The sequence below is a fragment of the Ostrea edulis genome, chromosome 1, assembly GCF_947568905.1.
Source record: "Ostrea edulis chromosome 1, xbOstEdul1.1, whole genome shotgun sequence".
NCBI classification, from domain to species: Eukaryota; Metazoa; Mollusca; class Bivalvia; order Ostreida; family Ostreidae; genus Ostrea; species Ostrea edulis.
This window is the reverse complement of record NC_079164.1, coordinates 5014268-5039958: the sequence shown is the minus strand read 5'-3', so window position 1 is coordinate 5039958 and position 25691 is coordinate 5014268. Positions and strand designations below refer to the sequence as shown.

At 38.5% G+C, this 25691-nt stretch overlaps 3 protein-coding genes and 1 long non-coding RNA gene across 7 annotated transcripts in view; 1 reads left to right on the top strand and 3 right to left on the bottom strand.

Moving 5' to 3' along the window:
* The window catches only part of LOC130050944 (uncharacterized), a 112858-nt gene that overhangs the window by 59699 nt on the left and 27468 nt on the right, over positions 1 to 25691 (bottom strand). The gene's annotated exons all lie outside the window — the stretch shown is intronic.
* Positions 1 to 25691, bottom strand: part of LOC125664363 (transient receptor potential cation channel subfamily A member 1-like) — a 220401-nt gene that overhangs the window by 167809 nt on the left and 26901 nt on the right. The window lies entirely within an intron of this gene.
* The window catches only part of LOC130050943 (uncharacterized), a 32913-nt gene that overhangs the window by 1423 nt on the left and 5799 nt on the right, over positions 1 to 25691 (bottom strand). For both annotated transcript variants that reach the window (XM_056151959.1, XM_056151967.1), the window contains exons 2-4: positions 4143 to 4205; positions 2159 to 2551; positions 41 to 259 (exon numbers count right to left, since the gene is read on the bottom strand). In XM_056151959.1, coding sequence (XP_056007934.1) covers positions 41 to 259; positions 2159 to 2551; positions 4143 to 4205 — 675 coding nt within the window. The remainder of the gene's footprint in view (positions 1 to 40; positions 260 to 2158; positions 2552 to 4142; positions 4206 to 25691) is intronic.
* LOC125664367 (uncharacterized) lies at positions 16839 to 21567 on the top strand. 3 transcript variants are annotated; one of them, XR_008799353.1, is made up of 5 exons: positions 16839 to 17521; positions 18725 to 18780; positions 20557 to 20618; positions 20889 to 20962; positions 21157 to 21567. It is a non-coding gene; the product is annotated as an uncharacterized LOC125664367 (long non-coding RNA). The 3 variants fall into 3 exon arrangements; XR_007365856.2 differs by lacking the exon at positions 16839 to 17521 and having other exon boundaries at positions 18594 to 18780; positions 20889 to 20936; XR_007365857.2 differs by lacking the exon at positions 16839 to 17521 and having other exon boundaries at positions 18594 to 18780.

The following is a 25691-nucleotide window of genomic DNA, read 5'->3' as shown; positions in this document are numbered from 1 at the left end:
GAGGCAGCAATATAAAATTCTTAAAATATTTCTACAGTACCTTTAGTACAAACAATATTGAATACGGCTTTAAGAGCTGCAGTTGCTGCTTCATGTTGAGCTTCTGTCTTTGTCTTGCCATATCCCTCAAATTTCATCCCATCTACCGCAACAGTAAAGCAAATTAATGCTGAAGCTGTCTTTTCTGTGTTGAAGGATGTTGTTGGTCGTAGCTCCAATAAAAATTCCACAGGCTCTCTCTCTGATAAAGTAGCGTTTCCTAGTTTTAAAAGTAAAAAAACCTAAGTATAATAGGTTGAAATGGCTTAATGCAAAGCTGAAGATGATGAACAGTGACCGATCTCATAACCCCTATAAAGAATACAAAATAAAGAGTTGGACAAACACGGATCCCTGAGTATGGCAAAGGTGGAATCAGGTATCTAAAAGAGTAAGCATCCCTGTGGACCAGTCACATCCGCCTTGAGCCCTCGCAGCACAGTTAAGGTTCCAGTAAGGGTGCGTGGTCTAATCTCTACAGCAATATGTATTATGACACCACACAAATATAACAAAGAATCACAACCCTTCTAAAAATACCATGTAATCTGACACCTTGAGAGAAAATATATCGCGATGCTCTTGTCATCATGATAGTCTGACGCATTTCATTTGCAGTAAGTGGCGGATCAACTGCATTTTTTTAATGAAAATATATATTTCAATTAAATGAAACAAAAAAGTTTGCAGATATTTAAAAAACTGTTAATTTGAGAAGAATGCCTACCTTATAAATTCACTATTTTTTTTTTATTTTCCCTTAGGAAAGCATTAATGCTTTATTTATAGATAAGGGGGCAGATAGGTGGGTCTTACAAATCGATTTATTACAAGGACATGATTATCTTCAATTCATCATAATGGGTATCTAACGTGAACCAAATAAATGCCTAGCTATCTGAAAAGTGCTGCAGACATAATGAAATCTTAGAAATAAATTATTTATTTTAAATTAAAAATGCGGGTGACTGATAAGAAATTCAACACGCAATGCAATATGATTTTAACGATTATAAATCGAAATCTGTAGAACTCCACAACATTTTTGCATGTATGAAGATGAGAATGGAATATTGCTACTCTGTACATAGATAAGGGAAGTTGATGACAGAGAAGCTGATTTCATTCCGTTTGTCATAATGTTGAGCTGTTCGTTAAAATACCCAAGTACGAAGCAAGTGTGAAAGACACTGTGGTGTCTTTGACTTCGAGTTCACTGAGATATATTGAATCGACAAATGAATGAAAATAATTGTCATTAACAGATAACACGTCATCGATATATCTAAATGTTGAGTTGAAGGCCACAGCAAGAATTTTTCTTCTCCAGTAGAAACTTTGCAATAAATTCTGCCTCATAAGAATAAAAAAAAAATAAGCCAGCTAACAGAGGAGCACAATTCGTGCCCATGGAATTCCAACACACTGTTCGACGACATTATCAACCAAGGCTTCGAAGATATTGTTAATGAGGAACTCCAGCATATGTTTTATTTCAGTTTCAGAGTACTTGTGCATAGAATGAGAGTTGTGTTTAACAAAGTTTTTTTTAATGACTAATCACTAGATATGGATATTTCCGTTTTGTATTTTTCTTGAAGACGTAAATGTCTATGATGCCAAAGAATCTAGTTTTTAATTGATCATGAGGAATGGCCGTGTAAAGTGTTGACAAGTCATATGTTTTGAAGTTGTTGATTTAGAAAAAGAGATTTGAATTCAAATTTCTAAATGTTTTAATTTATTTATAGAATCCACGTTTGATTAACCCCACTTCCTGCATATTTTTGGCACATGTGTTAAGTTTCTCCTTCACAATTGTTAATATTTCCGTGAGGAGCAGCAGTAGGGGCTTGATAAAACATTTACTGGATCCAGTTGTGTAATTTTGTTTTAGCGAAGTTTAGGGAACCAGTATAGGTTTTCATTCTTGAAAGGTAAAGATAAAGAGATAAATTTCATAACTGTTTTTAAACACGTCCCGTTTAATTGGGTATTAAATATGTTTAAATTTTGAAACGGCAGTTGGACTTGTGATATATATACTGTAGATATGGAAATAGTTTAGAATATATCACTTTTTATAACAAAATAATGTGAATTGGAAAAAAATAGTTACCAGGGGTTGACCTTGCGGTCTGGGGAAGAGACTGGTAACTATACATGGAGGGAGACTCCAATCTTGGAGGTGGGTAACTACACACGGAGGGAGACTCCAATCTATGCTGTAAATCCGGTGTTATCTGTGACGGATTTGGATGGTACTGGTTATAAGAAGCCACCGGTGGAACATATGGATTCCAATATGGATGCGGGTTATGAAACGTTCCGGGATATAGAGACTGATGTGGGTAATTCATCACTGGCCCTCCGGGTAGAGAAAGTAATCCACCAGATGTTTGGTTGTGTAGATGAGCAGCATGATATCTCTGCACAGGTAAACCACCAGATGTATGGTTGTGCAGATAAGCAGCATGAGATCTCTGCATAAGCGGTGGAATTGACCTGTTACCTTGGGAAATAAAAAGAATTACGTTGTCTTATCGCAATTTTTTTAAAGCATAGTCGTTATCTTTTTGGCTTGTTTATCGATTGCAATATAAACAGGAAATGTTTGTAAAACATCTATGCCCCCATGGTACAAAATTGAAAAGGGTTATACACATGCATCATTTAATTATTAGTAGTGTCAAACCAATTCAAGATATTGAACAGACAGTATCTTCCTACAATGTATGTCCAAAGTGGATTGACCATGTGACTTAAAAATCAATAGGGGTCATCCACACTTTATGCTGTACCAGTGTACCAAGTTTGGTGTCAAATCAAGCAAATAATTCTTAAAATACAGACGATAATATATTACTATTTCCAATTTGACCCTTGATTGATTGTTTGAATATTGTTTACGTCCCTCTCGAGAATATGTCACTCATATGGAGACGTCACTACTGCCGGTGGAGGGCTGCAAAATGTAGGCCTATGCTCGGCGTTTATGCCCATTGAGCAGGGAGGGATCTTTATCGTGCCACACCTAATGTTTTTGCGGTATCATCCGAAGGACCGCCCCATTTAGTCGCCTCTTACGACAAGCAAGGGGGTACTGAGGACCTATTCTAACCCGGATCCCCACGGGATTTGACTCTTAAGCTTTGACCATGTGACCTCGAAATCAATAGGGGTCATCTACTCTTAAAGATATACCATTGTACCAAGTTTGATTTCTGTCAAGCAAAGGGTTCTCAATATATTTGGTGGACAGTACCATTCTATGTCCAGTTTGACCATTGTCCTCAAAATCAATAGCGGTCATCCACTCCTTACAATGTACCAAGTCTATTGTCTGTCGCGCAAAGGGTTCTCAAAAATATTGAGGAGACAGTATATTTCTATGTCCAGTTGTTTGACTCTTGACTTTTCACTATGTGATCTGATAATTAATAGGGGTTATCTACTCCTAAAGATGTACCAGTGTACCAAGTTTGATGTCTGTAGAGCAAAGGGTTCTCAACCTATGAAGCGAAATTATTTTCTTATGTCCAATTTGCCTTGGTTCATATCACCTCAAAATCCATAGGGGTCATCTACTTATAGAGATGTACCAGTGTACCAAGTTTGATGTCTGTCAAGCAAAGGATTTTCAAGATATAGAGCGGACAGTCTCTTCTTATGTCAAGTTTGACCATTGACCTTTACGTTTAGATCCCCTAATTCACTAATACTCACTGCGAGGTCCATTGTCATCGACACGTCCAGATCCTCTAATTTACTGATACTCACTGCAAGATCCATTGTCATCGGCACGTCCAGATCCTCTAATTTACTGATACTCACTGCAAGATCCATTGTCATCGGCACGTCCAGATCCCCCAATTTACTGATACTCACTGCGAGGTCCATTGTCATCGACACGTCCAGATCCCCAATTTACTGATACTCACTGCGAGGTCCATTGTCATCGGCACGTCCAGATCCCCTAATTTACTGATACTCACTGCGAGGTCCATTGTCATCGGCACGTCCAGATCCTCTAATTTACTGATACTCACTGCGAGGTCCATTGTCATCGGCACGTCCAGATCCTCTAATTTACTGATACTCACTGCGAGGTCCATTGTCATCGGAACTTCCAGATCCTCGTCCTCCTCTAACTTTACTTCTCTGTTCTGAGTAAATAAAAACAAAGATTTCCAATTCCTACTGGCTCCAACAGTTCAAAATCATAAATCAAACAAGCATTCTGAGAGCATTGCATGGCAAGAATTATTGGACCGCAGCAATATTCAAAGTTTAATATACAGTGTATAATATTCAGGAGTCCAATGTTTGCCCAACTCTCTATTTTGTATTGCTTTTAGGAGTTTTGATATTCTTTACCTTTCATGCTAGAAGTTTTCTTGAGTGTAGTTCACTTATCTACAGAAATAAGATTAATTGATTGTATATTGTTTAACGTCCCGCTCGAAAAAAAAATTCACTGATATGGCGACGTCACCGTTGCCGGTGAAGGGCTGCAAAGGTAGACCTACACTGGTCGCTTACGGTCTTTGAGCAGGGAGGAATCTTTACCGTGCCACACCTGCTCTGACACGGGACCTCGGTTTTTGTTGTTTCATCCAAGGGACCGCCCATTTAGTCGCCTCTTACGACAAATAAAGGGGTACTGAGGCTCTACTCTAACTCGGATCCTCACGGAACAAGAAATAACAAACTTGGATGTAAACTTTAAAGGGACTGATTCACGATTTCGCCCAAAATTTTGTTTGTCACTTTTAATGATCAAAATCTATTGTCTAATGTATTTAAAAGATTTCACATAAAAATCATGGTTATACATCATTACAGAAGCTCATTTTAGAGAGTCTATTATTTGTTTTGTAAACAAAGATTGCGGTATGTTATGTTTACGAAATTTTCAAAAGAAATGGATATCGATCTAAGTTTATTATATCTTTCTCATGTTTACATAACACAGATTTAAGGCTAAAATATTGCTTTTATTCTTGTGTTCAGAAGTTCAAAATTTTGACTGTCATCATTTAATCAGTTATAGTTTTAATGTTTGACATCAAATATGAAAAATATTTTTTTCAAAAATCGTAAACCAGTCCCTTTAAGTTGTTGTGAATGTGACTCCACTGGTTCTTATCAACTTTTTGGAGGTGAACTAAAATGTACCAATATTACATGAATTCACGCTTCCACGCCCCGCCCACCGATGACAACGAAAGTCACATGTTTCCAGACTTCGTCAACAACATGGCGGGCGATTTAGATCTTATACTTGATACATTTTCAATTGTCTTATTTACTCGTGAATTTTCACAGAAAAATCTGTCAAAAAGCAGGGAATAATCTCATACTTGAAAGGTGAGTGTAGAACCCCTAAGGAGTATAAAAATATTTTCCTACACAGCACTTTTAATGTCATTTAAAATCACGTGATGTAAATATGCATTTAAAAGTCTCAGAAACAGCATGAAAAAACCTTTGAAGTCCGGATGATCTTCAAAGCTAGGTTGAGAGCAAATTGGTGAATTCGAATTGTTCAAAATTGTCAGTATAAATGATTTTCATTATTTTATCAATACATATTTAAAAAAAAAACTATTTGATAATTAAAAGAGAAAAAAAAATTTGGGGGAAATCGGGAATCAGTCCAGTTAAAGCTTTTAAAAGACTATGTCACCCGTTCTGTTTTCGCTAAACCTTCAACTCTTTATAGCATTACGTCACGATACTCATGTCACGTCACGAGATGGTGTTTAAATGTTTTGTGAAATTACTTGCATCAATCGATTTCATTATCTATCATCCTTGGTCAGTAGTTAAAGCATCGGGCTGGTGAACTGCAGATCCCGAATTCAAATCCTACAAAGTCTTTATTTCATATCTGATGGAATGAAGTTTGGAAATGTTGTTTGTTGTTGTTTTTTTAATTCAAAAATTGCATAATTTTGCCTTTTTCGACATACATACTTATGATATATCATCATATCTTTCATGATTAAATCATTTCATACTGATTTGAGACACTATTTCAAGGTATAGTGAGCCTTATGGAATCAGGCTACTGTTTACAATATAGCAGTTTTTCTGTTTGTCATTCATGTAGTGCATTACGTTTTAATTGATCATTGTGTTTGACGGGAAGAAACGACGTGCATTCACAATTTTATTCTTAAATTGTCGCACTGGACAAAACCTAACATTATAAACACATTCGCAATACCGAGTTTCAAATTTTGAAATTATAAACGACCGTTCACTTTGTCTTTGGTCAACTATTCGGCATGACGGATTACAATTGCATTCGTAAAACCATTATTTAATTCTCAAGAGAGAGAGAGAGAGAGAGAGAGAGAGAGAGAGAGAGAGAGAGAGAGAGAGAGAGAGAGAGAGAGAGAGAGAGAGAGAATTTATATTACATAAAAACATTTAATTTTGAGATCCAAGTGACTTCCTAATAATTCAGTTTTATCGATATCAATAACTCTGGCAGAAGTAATACGTGCAATGCAATCATTCATAAATTGTTTTTAAATTCAATTGAATTAAATATATCTTACATTCAGTACATGTGAACAACTATTCAAACACGCATTAAAAAGTCCTACCTCAATGCAATGTCATTGCGCGGGGTTTCATCTAGTGTTTGTTATTTGGGGGTTATTTCTTTTTAGGATTGTAAATATGTTCAACATATACACATATATTTAGCCTAGTAACGAGGAATTAAATGGATGTGTTTTTCTAGCCATGAAATCCACATTGTCTTTAGTTTTAAGAAACCCTAAAAAAATTCCAGGAACACCTCAAGTATATCGGTCAACAAAATATGGCGCTAAAATAAGTGCCGCGAAAGGGGTTTGGTTTGAACATAATTATTCTATTACAGCAGGTTTGAACACAAGTTCTTACAACTTACGAGGTTCTCACCTTAGAGGCGGTTTAGTAGTTAAGTTCTTCGTTACTACCTTGAAAATACGGATGTATATTTAATTGCTGAGATAAAATTTAGAAATTCATTTCGAAATGGAGGATTGTCTCTCTAATGCATAGCTCTTATCCTTGAATGAAATTGGCTCCTATTTTTGGCACTCTAGCATTCGTTTTAGCATATTACAAGTTTATTGTTATTTCGAATTTCCAAAATTTCGGCTTGAGCATCACTGAAGCGGCATCATTTGTCGAAATGCGCATCTGGTGCATCAAAATTGGCGCCGTATAAATGATATATATATATATATATATATATATATATATATATATATATATCACTATAATCCAACAACACCCAACATCCAAAGTGTCGGATATAATAGTAGATACGAGGTCAAATAAAAAAGATATAAAAAGCACTAATAATGACCAACGACACGAACAACAAAATTGTCAAAATTTCAGATCAACCTGTCCTTTCCTCAGGACGATAAAATTCTTACATAGAAAAGGAAACTAAAACTGTAACTAAGCTACAAAAGCTGATAAGTTTTAGTTTCAGTTTCCTTTTCTATTTAGGTTTCTTTTCTATGTAAATATTTTATCGTCCTGAGGAAAGGAAAGGTTGTCCCGAAAATTTGACAATTCACTGTTGTTCGTGTTGTTGGTCATTTTAGTGCTTATATATATATAAGCCCCCGCTTATTTACGCCCAAACGCCGCTGAGCTTCCTAATCAATTTTATTACCCAAACCATTGGCGATTTGACATGTTTGGTGGTGGTGGTGGTGGGGGGGGGGGTTAGAGCAGACTCCATATTGAAAAGTTAGAATTCAGCAACATCCGCTAGTGTCGCTGCATTACCTACATGTACCTTATGCAAGGTGAAGATAACGAACAGTGATCAATCTCATAACTCCTACAAGCAATACAAATTAGATAGTTGGGCAAACACGGACCCCTGGACACACCAGAGGTGGGATCAGGTGCCTAGGAGGAGTAAGCATCCCCTGTTGACCGGTCACACCCGCCGTGAGCCCCATATCCTGATCAGGTAAACGGAGTTATCCGCAGTCAAAATCAGTGTGCCAAGAACGGCTTAACAATCGGTATGAAACACGTCAGACAGCATTTGACCCAATGCGAGGTTGTATTGACGAACTAGATCGTTATAACGACCATAGAATTTGCGAAATGCTGACTTCAATCGAGACTGTTGAAATCCCTGTACCATCAACTTGTTTGTCAGTAGCTTACCTCGATTTAAAAACTGACTATACCCAGAACAAACTCTTCCATATCGAATCAGTTGAGATATATAAACACCATATGCAGGTGATAATGGAATATTGCTACATAAATGTGGGAAGTTGACGACGGAGAAGCTGAAATCATCCCGTTTGTCATACAGTTGAGTTGTTAGTTTGCCGTTAATGTCTACTTTCAATAAAATATCCAAGTATGAAGCAGAAGTGCACGACTCTGTGATGTCCTTTATTTCGAGCTCACAGGGATATATTAAATCAACATATGAATGAAAGCTATACAACTTTATTTCGCGGATCTACCATCCAAAACGCTAGCATTCGGTTATTACATGAATATTCTACCAGCTATTGCCGTGTAAAAACTGCAATATTTACAAATGAAGCATCACTTTGAGTTCAGTCGCATCCTTGTCATTCGATTTCTTTGCGCATGAAGTTAGCACACAAATACACAAAATTCAAATCTGCGTCATGGTTATGATTAACTTGAAGAATGCTCATCCGATAACTGAATCATATCTTGATTAGAAGTAAAGTTGTAGAAGGTAGGCAAAGCAACGACACTAGCTGGTGTCGCAGAATCCCCACTTTTCATTATGGAGTCTGCTCTGACCCCCCCCCCCCCTCCCTTGTACATGTCACAATAAAAAAGTGTGGGTAAGGGTTGGAGTAATTGAAACGAATTTGGCATTATCTCTGTGTGATAAATGTATTCCTATATATTCCTTTATTCGAGCTAAAGTTGTGAATTCGGAAGTGGATTGAAAGTTACCGATACATTGACCAAACAAATAGCTAGATTTTAGCCAATGATAATGCTCAGTCACTATCCAATCAGCTCGAAGCTATAGGGTATAACAACATATATCAATATCTAGACAATATCAACAAGACTATTTTTCAAGCAGCTGGACACTCCATACCCAGAACTTCAGGTAAAACAGTCACCAGGCCAATTAACCCTGCTTGGACAGACAACTGCACTCAAGCCAGGAAAGCTAGCAGGAAAGCCTTTAAGGATTAAGGAATTCCAGCAGGGACACATCTCCAAGGCAGAATACAACAGAGCATGTAAACAAACAAAACGTGTCATCTTCCAAGAACAGCAAACTCACTGGCAAAACATTATTTCAACACTACACTGGCGTACAAACACAACAACAGTCTGGAGAAAGGTCAAAGCAAGTTTAGGCAAAACACTAGGACAACTCTTCCAAGAATACAAAATGCATACAGCTCACAAGACAAGGCAAATTTAATTGCTAAAACATTTCAACAAGCTAGTTACAATAGCAACCTTGATCTAGCATATGCACTAATCAGGGACCGATTCAAACACAAACTCCACGTCAAAGACACAGGTCCCAACACTGGAACACTCAATCTACCATTTACATTGCACGAACTCAGGCAAACTCTCACACATGACAAAAACACTGCACCAGGAGGGGACAAAATTACATACTTCGTGCTAAAACACCTCCCTCCAAATTTCACGAACATTATACTTCATTTCTACAATCAACTATTTAAAAAGAAAAACAATTTCTAACATGCTGGAGAAATGCCATAGTCATTCCAATACCTAAACTAGGCAAGAATCACCATGTTCCTGATAAACAAGGCAAACTCGACCCTGCACAGAATGGATTCCGCCCAGGTCGCATTACAATAGACAATCTTGTCCAGCTGGAAACCAAAGTACTAAGAGGAATGGCAAACAGTCAATACACAGGAGCGGTCTTCATCGACATCTCTAAAGCCTTCGATCTGGTCTGGTATGATGGACTTATATATAATCTTCGTCATCAGTTCCACATCACTGGCAACACACTCTGCTTCATCAGGTCATTCCTCAAAGACAGGAAAATACAGGTCACAGTAAACCAGCCCAATTCGGATCCGCACACCTTGGACAATGGTACACCACAGGTTCTGTTATCAGTCCCACACTTTTCAATCTCATGATCAACGACTTATCATCCACAATACAACGCCATAAACAACGATACCAAGTGACTGATCTCTTCCAGTTTGCAGATGACTCGCAAATTCACCACACAAGTCGCTCTATTAAAATCATCAACATTAGGTTTCAAAGCACTCTAGACTCAATTTCAAACTGGTCCATCCAGTGGGGTTTCAAGCTATCGCAACCTAAAAATGTCGCAGTCTTATTTGGCAAAACTAACCCAAGGCACACTAACTACAAATCCCAGCTAAAACTCTACCTAAGAAATCAACCCATCAAGGTACAATCAAAAGTAACCTTTCTGGAAGTCATCTTCGACGAACATATGACATTCAAAGCTCACGTCGAAAAACTCAAAATTAAATGCTGCAAAATGCTGAATATTATGCATTGTGTTTCAGGCACAAAATTCGGTGCTGACAAACAAACTCTTCTAATGCTATACAAATCTACACTTGACTACGGATGCCAGGCTTACAACTCAGGTTGCAAGACATATCTTCAAAGTCTGGACAGGATCCAAGAGTTGGCACTCCGAATTGCACTTAGAAATCACCACAAAACAGACAAAAGCACAGTCCTACTGGAATCGGGAGAACTACCACTTAACCTACGCAGACTACAACTTTCTCTAAGGTACTGGGTTAGTTAGGGTCTCCTCTGACAAAACAAATCCTACAAATACATTATTGCAAGCACCACATACATACGCATACACTGACATCAAATCCAACGAAAGGTTGGGGAGGATAAGAGAAATGGACGATTTGGTTACCAAATATGGAAGTATGCAAACACTTATGGGCTACCTGAGTCACCAACCAAACAATTGCTACCAATGGTTCCATGGACTTTTCCTCCTCCTACAGTTTGCACCAATATCGGCAGTGCAATCACCAAAAAGCACAGTAACCCATTACAAATCAAAGCAATTGCACTGCAACACATAGACATACACTACCAAGGCTTCCAAAATATCTACACTGGTGGAAGTAAAGATCCCACCACAGGCAAAACGGGTGCAGCCATCTATGACCCCAGCGGTCCCATAGAGGAGGGGTATAGATACACGGACAACATATCTGTTTACTCGACGGAGATAATCGCTCTAATTGCTGCACTCAAATACATTCACAATAAGGGATATCGGAGAACGGTAATTCTCAGTGACTCCCTTAGTGCACTACAAACACTACAAACATTTCAAACTCCATCCTCACCCTCTTGCATCACTCCACACAATATAACCAACACATCCACTTCCAGTGGATACCTTCACATGTCGGCATTCAAGGAAACGAGACTGTCGACAACACTGCAAAACAATCACTAGGTCATAACATGGTTAGATATGACATATTGGTAGGGGTCAGAGAAATTTACAGCTACATACATCGCACTATAACTGGCATCTACAAACAACAACTAACTCAAACACCAAACTCATATCTAAAATCTAATCCAACCCATCCTCAAAACCTCTCAAATATCACTCTAACATAGTTTACAGTTTTTAAATCGAGGTAAGCTACTGACAAACAAGTTGATGGTACAGGGGTTTCAACAGTCTCGATTGAAGTCAGCACTTCGCAAATTCTATGGTCGTTATAACGATCTAGTTCGTCAATACAACCTCACATTGGGTCAAATGCTGTCTGACGTGTCTCATACCGATTGTTAAGCCGTTCTTGGCACATACTGATTTTGACTGCGGATAACTCCGTTTACCTGATCAAGATATGGGGCTCACGGCGGGTGTGACCGGTCGACAGGGGATGCTTACTCCTCCTAGGCACCTGATCCCACCTCTGGTGTGTCCAGGGGTCCGTGTTTGCCCAACTACCTATTCTGTATTACTTATAGGAATTATGAGATTGATCACTGTTCGTTATCTTCACCTTGTATACACTATGACAAAATCATCACACGCTTGAGGGTAGGAACAACCAATCTATTGGGCGATTTAGGTCAGTACACCAGACACACAAACAACAAATGTACACACTGCCAGAAACAATCGCCCATTACCTTTTACACTGTCCACTTCACAACCACTATAGAACAAGCCTCATACAAACACTACATGCAGCAGGAGTCACTACCTTTGACCTTTACACCCTACTAACCATATCCGCCTGCAACATTAGCACCATCGTACCAGCAATATTAAACTTTATCACATCCACAGGATATACTAACTACATCTAAGTGTGACTAATTGCTCTTGGCTCGAACTCCGTATCTTATTGTAGAGATGCCCCAGTTGGGGTAGGATTCGATCATTTGCTTTTGGCTACATCTTCTCTCATCCTCTTTCATCGTAGCGGTTTGTGTGGCGTTGGCACTATGTCAGGTTAGAATTTGTCTGCTGGCAGTGGCCCGGGGCTTAACCTTGTGGTGGTGCCAATTGCCTCATGGATACGCTGCATCACATCCATCCATACTCAATATCTAAGTTCTACTAATTGCTTTTGGCTCGAACTCCTTATCTTATTGTAGAGATGCCCCAGTTGGGGTAGGATTCGACCACTTGCCTTTGGTGGCATCTTCTCTCATTCTCATTATTCTCTATCATCGTAGCGGTTTATGTGGCGTTGGTACTATGTCAGGTCAGAAGTTGTCTGCTGGCAGTGGTCCGGGGCTTAACCCTGGGCCGGTGTCAAATGTCTCATTAACGCTTTACTTACACCCTCAACTGTCTGACACTCCTGAAGCAACACCTCTGGTAACGGAAGTGGCTGACAGTTATACATTTTAACCTTTAAGGGCTACTGCAGGTATCAGTCACTTCTGCTAACTGTAGTTTCCCGGCAATAACACATGCCCACCGCCATTAAGATTTATTCACCAAAACACCCAGACATACCATAAACACATCACTTACCTTGGCAGTTTATGCTTATACTTTTACCCAAATAACATACCCTTCTCAACTAATTCCTTTTATATAATGTAAAAAAAAAAACAAACAAAAAAAACAAAAACCCCAAAAAAAAACAACAACAAAAAAACAACAAAAAACCCACAAATAAATAAAAATATAAACAGTAATACTAACATGCATGTTTTGCCTTAAAATAACACAAATTACAGCCAATAATCAAACACAAAACCCCTAAGTCCTTAATATTAAATTTCCCATTTAGGCCTATTAAGCTATTTTAATATATCCAGGCATATCCTGGATAAAATATAGGATTCAGAATCCTATTCCCTGTATTATCAATAAGCGTATGCTCCATAATAGGGTATAAAGCTCTCTGTATTATAGTTTAAATTAGACACACATACACTTAAATTTATCAAGTAAATCCTTATACAATAACGCATCGATGCAAGAGGCCAACTATCTATTAAAGACAGTGGTCTAACGCGTCTTCTATGGCTTTCTCATAAAGTAATGGACGTGCGAGCCTTGTCAACTCCACGTTAAACACTTTCGGCCATAAATACATTTGCATACACACAACTATCCTTCTGCTTTCAGCCAGTAACTAAGGAAATTTAGGCGACTATCTAAATTATTTAGACAAATTCAAGCACAGAGCTGGTGGGTTTCTGCACTGGATCCGATGGGATGCTCCCTCCGTTCCTCCTTTGCCGCCTCCTAAACACAGTCTTCAAGAAGACCGTCTCCCCGATTTTACTGAGGGAGATCCGAAGGTCGATCGACCACAGATGAAGAATAGCAAGCTACCTTCAAGAAGCCCATCACCCGACTATACTGTAGGAATCCTAGGGCGATGGACTCTGGGAAGAGGATATGGACCCATCCACTACCTTCTGGAGGACCTAACCATCCCTGGATCTTCAAGAAGACCCGTCCCTGTTTCCAGGGGATCCGAAGGTCGACCACCATCGTCGCCTCGCCGCAACAAACCTAGTGTAGCAGGGCCCCTACTGGGCAGTCTGCACCTTAAATCTTCACAATCAGCATCAGTTTACACACACATCTCTGGACCAAGAAGAACACCGATTAAAAGAGAAAGCTTAACAACGGTAAGGTATAGACGTGGCTGAATAAGTCTTTCCTAAACAAAGTCAGTATTAAATACTTTACATAGGAATGATACATTACTCACCTTTACCATTACTTCCGCTACATTTATCTCATTAATACAGAGTCAAATTGAGCAAAGACAAACATTGAGCAATATTGAGTAATTGAAGTGAGTAATTTTGAGTTGATCAAACTTTTCTATAATTGTGCGTGATTTCATTGTTCTTTGTAAAATAGCTAATCATTTGAACTGATCATTGTCTCAAATAATTTTACTGCCAACCACTGTTCAGTATCTCGGAATAAAGCCTAGGGGACTCTCATCGCTAATGGCAGGGTCTATAAGCCCGTGAACTGATACAATCGGAAGTTCCGTGAACTCAAACACACACAAATTGCATACGTCATACAATTTACTTTCGTTTTTACTAAAGGTCTAGTATTAACTCGTACCCGAGATGCACATTAAAAATCTTTTGTAAGTGGAGGTACAGAATCAACACTAATAAGGATTTGATTGAGTTCACTGGGTTCTAATTAGGATGTGATTGAGTTCATGGGCTTCTAATTAGGATATGGTCCACTTCACGGGTCTGTCTCTAACACTAAATAGGATGTGATTGAGTTCACGGGCCTGACGCTAACACTAATTAGGATATGATCCAGTTCACGGGCCTGATTCTAACATTAATTAGGATGTGATTGAGTTCACGGGCCTGATTCTAACACTAATCAGGATATGATGCAGTTTACGGGCCTGATTCTAACACTAATTAAAATGTGATCCAGTTCACGGGCCTGAGTCTAATACTAATTAGCATGTGATTGAGTTCACGGGCCTGATTCTAACACTAATTAGCATGTGATTGAGTTCACGGGCCTGATTCTAATACTAACTAGCATGTGATTGAGTTCACGGGCCTGCTTCTAACACTAATTAGGATATGATCCAGTTCACGGGCCTGATTCTAACATTAATTAAAATATGATCCAGTTCACGGTCCCGATTCTAACACTAATTAGCATGTGATTGAGTTCACGGGCCTGCTTCTAACACTAATTAGGATATGATCCAGTTCACGGTCCTGATTCTAACACTAATCAAAATGTGATTGAGTTCACGGGCCTGATTCTAACACTAACTAGCATGTGGTTGACTTCACGGGCCTCATTCTAACACTAATTAAATGTGATTGAGTTCACGGGCCTAATTCTAACACTAAGTAAAATGTGATTGAGTTCACGGGCCTGATTCTAAAACTAATCAGGATATGATCCAGTTCACGGGCTTGATTCTAACACTAATTAAAATGTGATCCAGTTCACGGGCCTGATTCTAACACTAACTAGCATGTGATTGAGTTCACGGGCCTGATTCTAACACTAATTAGCATGTGATTGAGTTCACGGGCCTGCTTCTAACACTAATTAGGATATGATCCAGTTCACGGGCCTGATTCTAACATTAATTAAAATGTGATCCAGTTCACGGTCCCGATTCTAACACTAATTAGCATGTGATTGAGTTCACGGGCCTGCTTCTAACACTAATTAGGATATGATCCAGTTCACGGTCCTGATTCTAACATTAATTAAAATGTGATCCAGTTCACGGTCCCGATTCTAACACTAATTAGCATGTGATTGAGTTCACGGGCCTGCTTCTAACACTAATTAGGATATGATCCAGTTCACGGTCCTGATTCTAACACTAATCAAAATGTGATTGAGTTCACGGGCCTGATTCTAACACTAATTAAATGTGATTGAGTTCACGGGCCTAATTCTAACACTAAGTAAAATGTGATTGAGTTCACGGGCCTGATTCTAAAACTAATCAAAATGTGATCCAGTTCACGGGCTTGATTCTAACACTAATTAAAATGTGATCCAGTTCACGGGCCTGATTCTAACACTAACTAGCATGTGATTGAGTTCACGGGCCTGATTCTAACACTAATTAGCATGTGATTGAGTTCACGGGCCTGCTTCTAACACTAATTAGGATATGATCCAGTTCACGGTCCTGATTCTAACATTAATTAAAATGTGATCCAGTTCACGGTCCCGATTCTAACACTAATTAGCATGTGATTGAGTTCACGGGCCTGCTTCTAACACTAATTAGGATATGATCCAGTTCACGGTCCTGATTCTAACACTAATCAAAATGTGATCCAGTTCACGGGCCTGATTCTAACACTAATCAGGATATGATCCAGTTCACGGGCCTGATTCTAACACTAACTAGCATGTGGTTGACTTCACGGGCCTCATTCTAACACTAATTAAATGTGATTGAGTTCACGGGCCTAATTCTAACACTAAGTAAAATGTGATTGAGTTCACGGGCCTGATTCTAAAACTAATGAGGATATGACCCAGTTCACGGGCTTGATTCAAACACTAATTAAAATGTGATCCAGTTCACGGGCCTGATTCTAACACTAATCAAAATGTGATCCAGTTCACGGGCCTGATTCTAACACAAATTAGGATATGATCCAGTTCACGGGCCTGATTCTAACACTAATTAGGATATGATCCAGTTCACGGGCCTGATTCTAACACTAATTGAAATGTGATTGAGTTCACGGGCCTGATTCTAACACTAGTTAGCATGTGATTGAGTTCACGGGCCTGATTCTAACACTAATTAGCATGTGATTGAGTTCACTGGCCTGATTCTAACACTAATTAGGATATGATTCAGTTCACGGGCCTGATTCTAACACTAATTAGGATATGCTCCAGTTCAGGGGGCTGACTCTAACACTAATTAGGATGTGATTAAGATCACAGGCCTCTAATTAGAATTATAGCATTATTATTTATTTCCACAAATCACATTTTCATACAACTCTTTATAGTGAAATGTTACACACATCTATTTTGATTTAAATCGTATCATTGATTATTCATCTATAACTTAGACTTTTGAAATAGTTTATTATACCCCCCGCAACAAGTTGTGGGGGGGGGGTATACTGGAATCGGGTTGTCCGTCTGTCTGTCCGTCCGTCTGTAGACGCAATGGTTTCCGGGCTCTAAAGCATTATCCTTTCCACCTACCGTCACCATATCATATATATGGACTACCCATGGGATGAAGATGTTCCCTATCGATTTTGGGGTCAAAAGGTCAAAGGTCACGCGCACTGGACATCAAAGTAGCAATATGGTTTCCATTTAAATTCTTTAATGGCTTTTTTCATCGCATGGAGATGCTGTGTTCCTAGATACCTTTTGGATCATAATATTGAAGTTTTACCTATTTCCAACACCCTTTAGGAGATTGGGGTAAGCGAGGGGTATTCTTAGTAAGCATTGCTCACAGTACCTCTTGTTTTAACAGGTTGTTTTTTTACAATAACTATCGGAAAAGACTAACAAAATTTATGTTCCTATCATGCATAAATCTAAATAAATCATTGATTTTGCAAAATCTGATGACATCATAGGAGGGTGGAATTACTTTAAGTTATGTTTAGTGCTGTGTGTATATAAACATGCACTCATATAATTATATCTTCCCTCTTCCAGGGGGAGACATATTGTATTTGTACTTTCTGTCCGTCCTTCCTTCTGTCACAAAATCTTGTGAACGCTTCTCCACCTATATGGCTTATCAGATAGACTTGAAACTTTGTACAATGCTTCATTGTCATTTGCAGATGTGAATATTGTTGGGACGGGAGGATCCAATTGTTTTCCTAAGAGTTATAGTGGATCTAAGAGGGGTGGAAGATGTAAAATAGCTTATGAACTCTTCTCCTCCCATATGGCTTATTGGATAGACTTGAAACTTTGTACAATGCTTAATTGTCATTTGTAGATGTGCATATTGTCGGAATGGGAGGATCCAAAGTTTTTCCTAAAAGATATAGTGGATCTAAAAGGGGTGGAAGATGTTAAAATACCTTGTGAACACTTCTCCTTTATGGCTTATCTGATAGACTTGAGAATTTGTACAATGCTTCAATGCCATTTGTAGATGTGCAAGTTGTAGGGACAGGAGGATCCAATTGCTATCCTTAAAGTTAAAGTGGATCTGAGGGGTGTAGGGTATAAAATAGTTTGTGAACGCTTCTCCTCCTATATGGCTTATCAGAGTTCATGTCTATCTTCCTGCCCATGCTTTCTCCTCCATACTATTCAATACATTAAGGGGGATGTTTCCTATATTTTACGAATTAATTGGTTGATTGACAACAAACTTGGTACACTTGTACAGCATATATAAGGAGTAGATGACCCCTATTGATTCTTAGGTCACATGGTCAGTCCACTCTTGACATAGGAAGGTATTGTCTGCTCAATATTTTGAATTGGTGTAACTACTATCAATTAAATGAGGCACGGGTACAACCCTTTCAATTTTGCAACTTGGGGGGCATATGTGTTTTAGAAACATCTCTTGTGTTGTATTATATGAATTACAGTTTTTAGTGTGCTCAGTTTAGAGAATAGCATAAAAGTATTTGATAATTAAATATCTTACAGATTGGCAGTTTACTCCATGCACCGAAAGGAATGATAAACTGTGATATTCGTAAATGGTGAGCATTTATATTTTTAGCTCACCTGAGCCAAAGGCTCAAGTGAGCTTTTCTGATCAAAATTTGCCCGTTGTCTGTCGTCGTCGGGCGTCATAAACGTTTTACATTTTCGACTTCTTCTCAAGAACCGCTGGACCAATTTCAACCAAACTTCCCACAAAGCATCCTTGAGTGAAGGGCTTTCAAGTTTGTTCAAAAGAAGGGTCATGTCCCTTTCAAAGGGGAGATAATCACAAAAATGCAAAAATAGGGTGGGGTCATTAAAAAATCTTCTAATCAAGAGTCACTCGGCCAGAAAAGCTGAAATTTACATGACAGCTTACTGGCATAGTACAAATTCACGTTTATTAAAATCATGGCCCCTGGGGGTTGGATGGGGCCACAATAGGGGATCAAAGTTTTTACATACAAATATATAAGGAAAATGTTTAAAAATCTTTTTCTCAAGAACCACTGAGCCAGAAAAGCTGATATTGACATGAAAGCTTCCTGACATATTTCAGATTTCAGTTTGTGAAAATTATGGCTCCCAGGGGTAGGATGGGGTCACATGGGGGATCAAAGTTTTGCATACAAATATATAGGAAAAATCTTTAAATACATATGTATGAGCCAAAGTGACTCAGGTGAGCGATGTGGTCCTTGGGCCTCTTGTTTGTATGTGGCTGTGGTAGACAATTTTTAGTTCATCCTAGCTCCTAATTATTCAAATCCATTGGCCAGGGGTTGTGGGGAAAACATGATTTACATCTACATCCTTACTTCTGAAAACAATGTCCACTTCAAAACCATGTATTAACAAGACAACAGTATTTTTCCAGTGAGGAAGAAGACCATGAAAGACACCACCAGTTTATAAAACAAGAGGCCCATGGGCCACATCGCTCACCTGTGTCACCTTGGTCCACATCAGAAGATTTTCCATATCTATTTGCATGTAAAACCGTAGTCCCTATTATGGCCCCAAACCTACCCCTGGAGGCCATGGTTTTTGCAAACTTGAATCTACACTATGTCAGAAAGCTTTCATGTAAATGTGAACTTCTTTGGTCCAATGGTTCTTGAGAAGAATATTTTTAAAGATTTTCCCTATATATTTGTATGTAAAACTTTGATCCCCTATTGTGGCCCCATCCGACCCCCGGGGGCCATGATTTTAACAATTTAGAATCTGCACTACCTAATAAAGCTTATCTATAAATTTCATCTTTTCTGGCCCAGTGGTTCTTGAGAAGAAGATCTTTTAATGACCCTACCCTATTTTTACCTTTTCTTGATTATCTCCCCTTGGAAGGTGGCATGGCCCTTTATTTTAACAATTTAGAATTCCCTTTACCTAAGGATGCTTTGTGCCAACTTTGGTTGAAATTGGCCCAGTGGTTGTTGAGAAGAAGTTGAAAATGTGAAAAGTTTACAGACGGACGGACAGACAGACGGATGGACAGACGGACGGACGGACGCCGGAATACGGGTGATCAGAAAAGCTCACTTGAGCTTTCAGCTCAGGTGAGCTAAAAATCCGTTCAATAAATATATTAAACTTTACTGCTTTGGGGAAAGTATATTGATATATTGGTAAGAAAGTAATTTTCTAAAGAATCAGCAGCTCACATTTTGATTACTTTGATATGATAGGAATTAGTCAATATACATTTTGGGTATGGATCCAAAATACACATCTTTATGAAGTTGAATGAACATGTTTGCTCAATTTTTACACAAGTAGTGCATCACATAACATATTAAAGCTTTCTAATCCGACTCTTTTATTTTTAGGAACTGGAACACGTTCTAAATATACTCAGGGACAGAATGATGTGCAGCAAGGCTCGTCATGGGTAGAGATACTCCCATTTAATATTGATACTTTTCATATCCAAGCATGTATATGGCTAGGTTGTATAATGTTTGTTATAATTATCTAAATTATGTCCTTCCTTCCATCTATTGTTCTGTGTGTTGATTTCTCACCACTCTGCAAGAAAGGGCATTCATGTCTATTTCATAGACGATCCTAGATGTAGTTGCAATTGAATCATAAATTATTCCCAAAGAGTTCATGATTTTATCATGTTTTGAATATAATATTTTTTCAATATCTATTTCAGATTTTACCAAATACAGAACACTGCAAGGCTTGCAAAATGAAGACCTCAGTAAATTTTTTTCTAAATTATCCACTGTAAGGCTACTTACCAGTAATTCATATCTAGAACTTAAACATATCATCCTTGAAACAATAAAAACTAATTTAATATAGTATATTTATGTATGTTATGCTTTTTCAACCTTTAAATTTTTTAAAGACAGTATAGTTTATTATGATTGCACAATATTTAAAGTTTAAATTTTCATAGAATTTTGTTTGCTCTCCAGAATGGCAGCTCACTACCTGCCCCTTGTGATGTTAAAAGAGGCCGTTGTTCTCATTTGTTCCAAAACAGGAATGGCATATGAGGAGGCCAACAGAAGATGCACCTCCACTGACCTCCACTGAGTGTGCACTCACAAAACGAATAAATTATTATTATTTCTTTTGTTTGTAATTGTATATTGTCAACAAGGTCAAAGGCACTTGATCCGATGCCAAACTTTTGCATTTCTTTTGCTTTGTGGTAAATTTTCTTCAGCAACATTAACATTGTTTAAATTGTTTTCTTTGGAGAGTTTACATGTACACATGGATCATTTGTATATTAGAATTATAGCATTGTTTAATTCAACTCATTCTTATCATAGAGAGGTTATTATATACTGCAGGCAACGACTTGTAAAGGGTATACTGTTTTAACTAACATGCAAGGCAGTATTATGAAACTCTGTAGTTGATAAGGGCATATATCACATATTGATATGCATATTTACAGGAAACTCTGATGCATTTTAAATCTGAACGTTAATTTAAAAGTGGGGAGAAATAGCATTGGATGAAAAACGACACATATGAAGAAAATTATTCCATACGTAAATACTTTTTAGCTCACCTGAGCTGAAAGCTCAAGTGAGCTTTTCTGATCGCCTGTTGTTCATTGTCTGTCCGTGCATGATTAAACATTTTATATTTTCTCCAGAAGCACTGGGCCAATAATAACCAAACTTAACCAAAAGTATCCTTGGGTAAAGGGCTTTCGAGTTTGTTCAAATGAAGGGCCATGCCCTCTTCAAAGGGGAGATGACCACAAAAATAGGGTGGGTCATTTAATTTTTTTTATCAAGAACCATTGGGCCAGAAGAGCTGAAATGTACATGAAAGCTTCCTGACATAGTACAGATTCAAGTTTATTGAAATCATGGCCTCCTGGGGTTGTATGGGGCCACAATAGAGAATCAAAGTTTTACATACAATTATTCAGGAAAACTCTTTCAATATGAGCCAAGGTGGCTCAGGTGAGCGATGTGGCCCATGGGCCTCTTGTTCAACATATAGAATAAATAGTTATGTTGTATTTCCCATGGAACATTGAAACGTTTAATGCGTTTACCAATTAATCATTGAAAGAAAGATAAAATTGTTGTTTCATATGTTTTATGAAAACTTAAAGATGTTTCATTTCTTTTCATGAAAGACCCCTTAATTACCCAGTAATATATAATCAATTCTTAACAGATTATGTAAATTTGATTTATATTAAGGATGTTTGATCTGATTACCCATCATTATCAATCTGTCTAATATGGCCATCATGTGTTACTATTGCTACGCAATCTTGGAGCATGAGGTAGAATGCGAGCCAGCTCTTTCATAAGTACATGTATCTGGAAAATATTTCAATGTCAAAGGTTACAACAATGTGATAATTTAATCATTGTATGTCTAAGGTGTTAATAATAAAACTGTTATCTGTTCAACTTTTTCTTCTTAATTAAAATCAAGACTAAGTACCAGAGGAAATTGTGGAAAAAAATGTCTGTCAAATACGTCAAGCTCTTACATGTAGTAGTTGCAGATTCAACTATTTATAGAGATACTGAGTTATGATGCACACAAAAATGGGTCTGGCACAAAAATGTTGATTTAGCTCAAGATGACTGGAAAAGTCTATAACACAGAGAGACTGGGTATTTATTCAATTGTGTATTGATTGATTGAATATCGTTAAACGTCCCTCTCGAGAATATTTCACTCACATTGAGACGTCACCACTGGCGGTGAAGGGCTGTAAAATTTAGGCCTATGCTCGGCGCTTATAGCCATTGAGCAGGGAGGAATCTTTATTGTCCCACACGTGCTGTGACACAGGACCTCTGTTTTTCCGGTCTCATCCGAAGGACCGCCCCATTTAATCGCCTCTTACGACAAGCAAGGGGGTACTGAGGATCTATTCTAACCCGAATCCCCACGAGACTATTCAATTGTGCCTGATGATTAAACTAATAATAAACATGTATGGAAAATTTATTATCAGTGAAATACGATACTGTTGTTCAGAGACAAAGTTGCATTGTATAGGCTAAGACAGTGTAAGGCTCTACAGGAACTAGGTTAGGCTCTACAGGGACTGGGTTATACTCTACAGGGACTAGGTTATGCTCTACAGGGACTAGGTTATGCTCTACAGGGACTAGGTTATACTCTACAGGGACTAGGTTATGCTCTACAGGGACTAGGTTATACTCTACAGGGACTAGGTTATGCTCTACAGGGACTGGGTTATACTCTACAGGGACTAGGTTATGCTCTACAGGGACTAGGTTATACTCTACAGGGAATAGGTTATACTCTACAGGGAATAGGTTAGGCTCTACAGGGACTGGGTTATACTCTACAGGGACTAGGTTATACTTTACAGGGACTAGGTTATGCTCTACAGGGACTAGGTTATGCTCAACAGGGACTAGGTTATGCTCTACAGGGACTAAGCTATGCTGTACAAGGACTGGGTTAGGGTTTACAAGGATTGGATTAGATGCATGTGAACTGGATCATATCCTAATTAGTATTAGAGTCAGGCCCGTGAACTCAATCACATTTTTTATTAGTGTTAGAATCAAGCCCATGAACTGAATCATATCCTAATTAGTGTTAGAATCAGGCCCGTTAACTGGATCATATCTTAATTAGCGTTAGAGTTAGGCCCGGGAACTCAATCACATTTTATTTAGTGTTAGAATCAGGTCCGTGAGTTGGATCATATCCTAATTAGTGTTAGAATCAGGCCCGTGAACTGGATCACATCCTAATTAGTGTTAGAATCAGGCCCATGAACTCAATCACATCCTAATTAGTGTTAAAGTCAGGCCCGTGAACTGGATCATATCCTAATTAGAGGCCCGTGAACTGAATCACATCTTAATCAGTGTTAGAATTAGGCCCGTGAACTGGATCATATCCTAATTAGTGTTAGAATCAGGCCCGTGAACTCAATCACATTTTTTATTAGTGTTAGAATCAGGCCCTTGAACTGAATCATATCCTAATTAGTGTTAGAATCAGGCCCGTTAACTGGATCATATCCTAATTAGTGTTAGAATCAGGCCCGTGAACTGGATCACATCCTAATTAGTGTTAGAATCAGGCCCGTGAACTCAATCACATCCTAATTAGTGTTAGAGTCAGGCCCGTGAACTGGATCATATCGTAATTAGAGGCGCGTGAACTGGATCATATCCTAATTAGTGTTAGAATCAGGCCCGTGAACTCAATCACATCCTAATTAGTGTTAAAGTCAGGCCCGTGAACTGGATCATATCCTAATTAGAGGCCCGTGAACTGAATCACATCTTAATCAGTGTTAGAATTAGGCCCGTGAACTGGATCATATCCTAATTAGTGTTAGAATCAGGCCCGTGAACTCAATCACATCCTAATTAGTGTTAGAGTCAGGCCCGTGAACTGGATCATATCCTAATTAGAGGCCCGTGAACTGAATCACATCTTAATCAGTGTTAGAATCAGGTCCGTGAACTGGATCATATCCTAATTAGTGTTAGAATCAGGCCCGTGAACTGAATCACATGCTAATTAGTGTTAGAATCTGGCCCGTGAACTCAATCACATCCTAATTAGTGTTAGAGTCAGGCCCGTGAACTGGATCATATCCTAATTAGAGGCCCGTGAACTGAATCACATCTTAATCAGTGTTAGAGTCAGGCCCGTGAACTGGATCATATTCTAATTAGTGTTAGAATGAGGCCCGTGAACTCAATCACATCCTAATTAGTGTTAGAGTCAGACCCGTGAACTGGATCATATCCTAATTAGAGGTCAGTGCACTGAATCACATCCTAATTAGTGTTAGAATCAGACCTGTGAACTCAATCACATCCTAATTAGTGTTAGAATTAGGCCCGTGAACTGGATCACATCCTAATTAGAGGCCAGTGAACTGAATCACATCTTAATTAGTGTTAGAATCAGGTCCGTGAACTGGATCATATCCTAATTAGTGTTAGAATCAGGCCTGTGTACTCAATCACATCCTAATTAGTGTTAGAATTGGGTCCGTGAACTGGGTCATATCCTAATTAGAGGCCAGTGAACTGAATCACATCTTAATTAGTGTTAAAATCAGGTCTGTGAACTGGATCATATCCTAATTAGTGTTAGAATCAGGCCCGTGTACTCAATCACATCCTAATTAGTGTTAGAATCGGGTCCGTGAACTGGATCACATCCTAATTAGTGTTAGAATCAGGCCCGTGTACTCAATCACATGCTAATTAGTGTTAGAATCAGGCCCGTGAACTCAATCACATCCTAATTAGTGTTAGAGTCAGGCCCGTGAACTGGATCACATCCTAATTAGAGGCCCGTGAACTGAATCACATCTTAATTGGTGTTACAGTCAGGCCTGTGAACTGAATCACATCCTAATTAGTGTTAGAAGCAATCCCGTGAACTCAATCACATCCTAATTAGTGTTAGAGTCAGGCCCGTGAACTGGATCATATCCTAATTAGAGGCCCGTGAA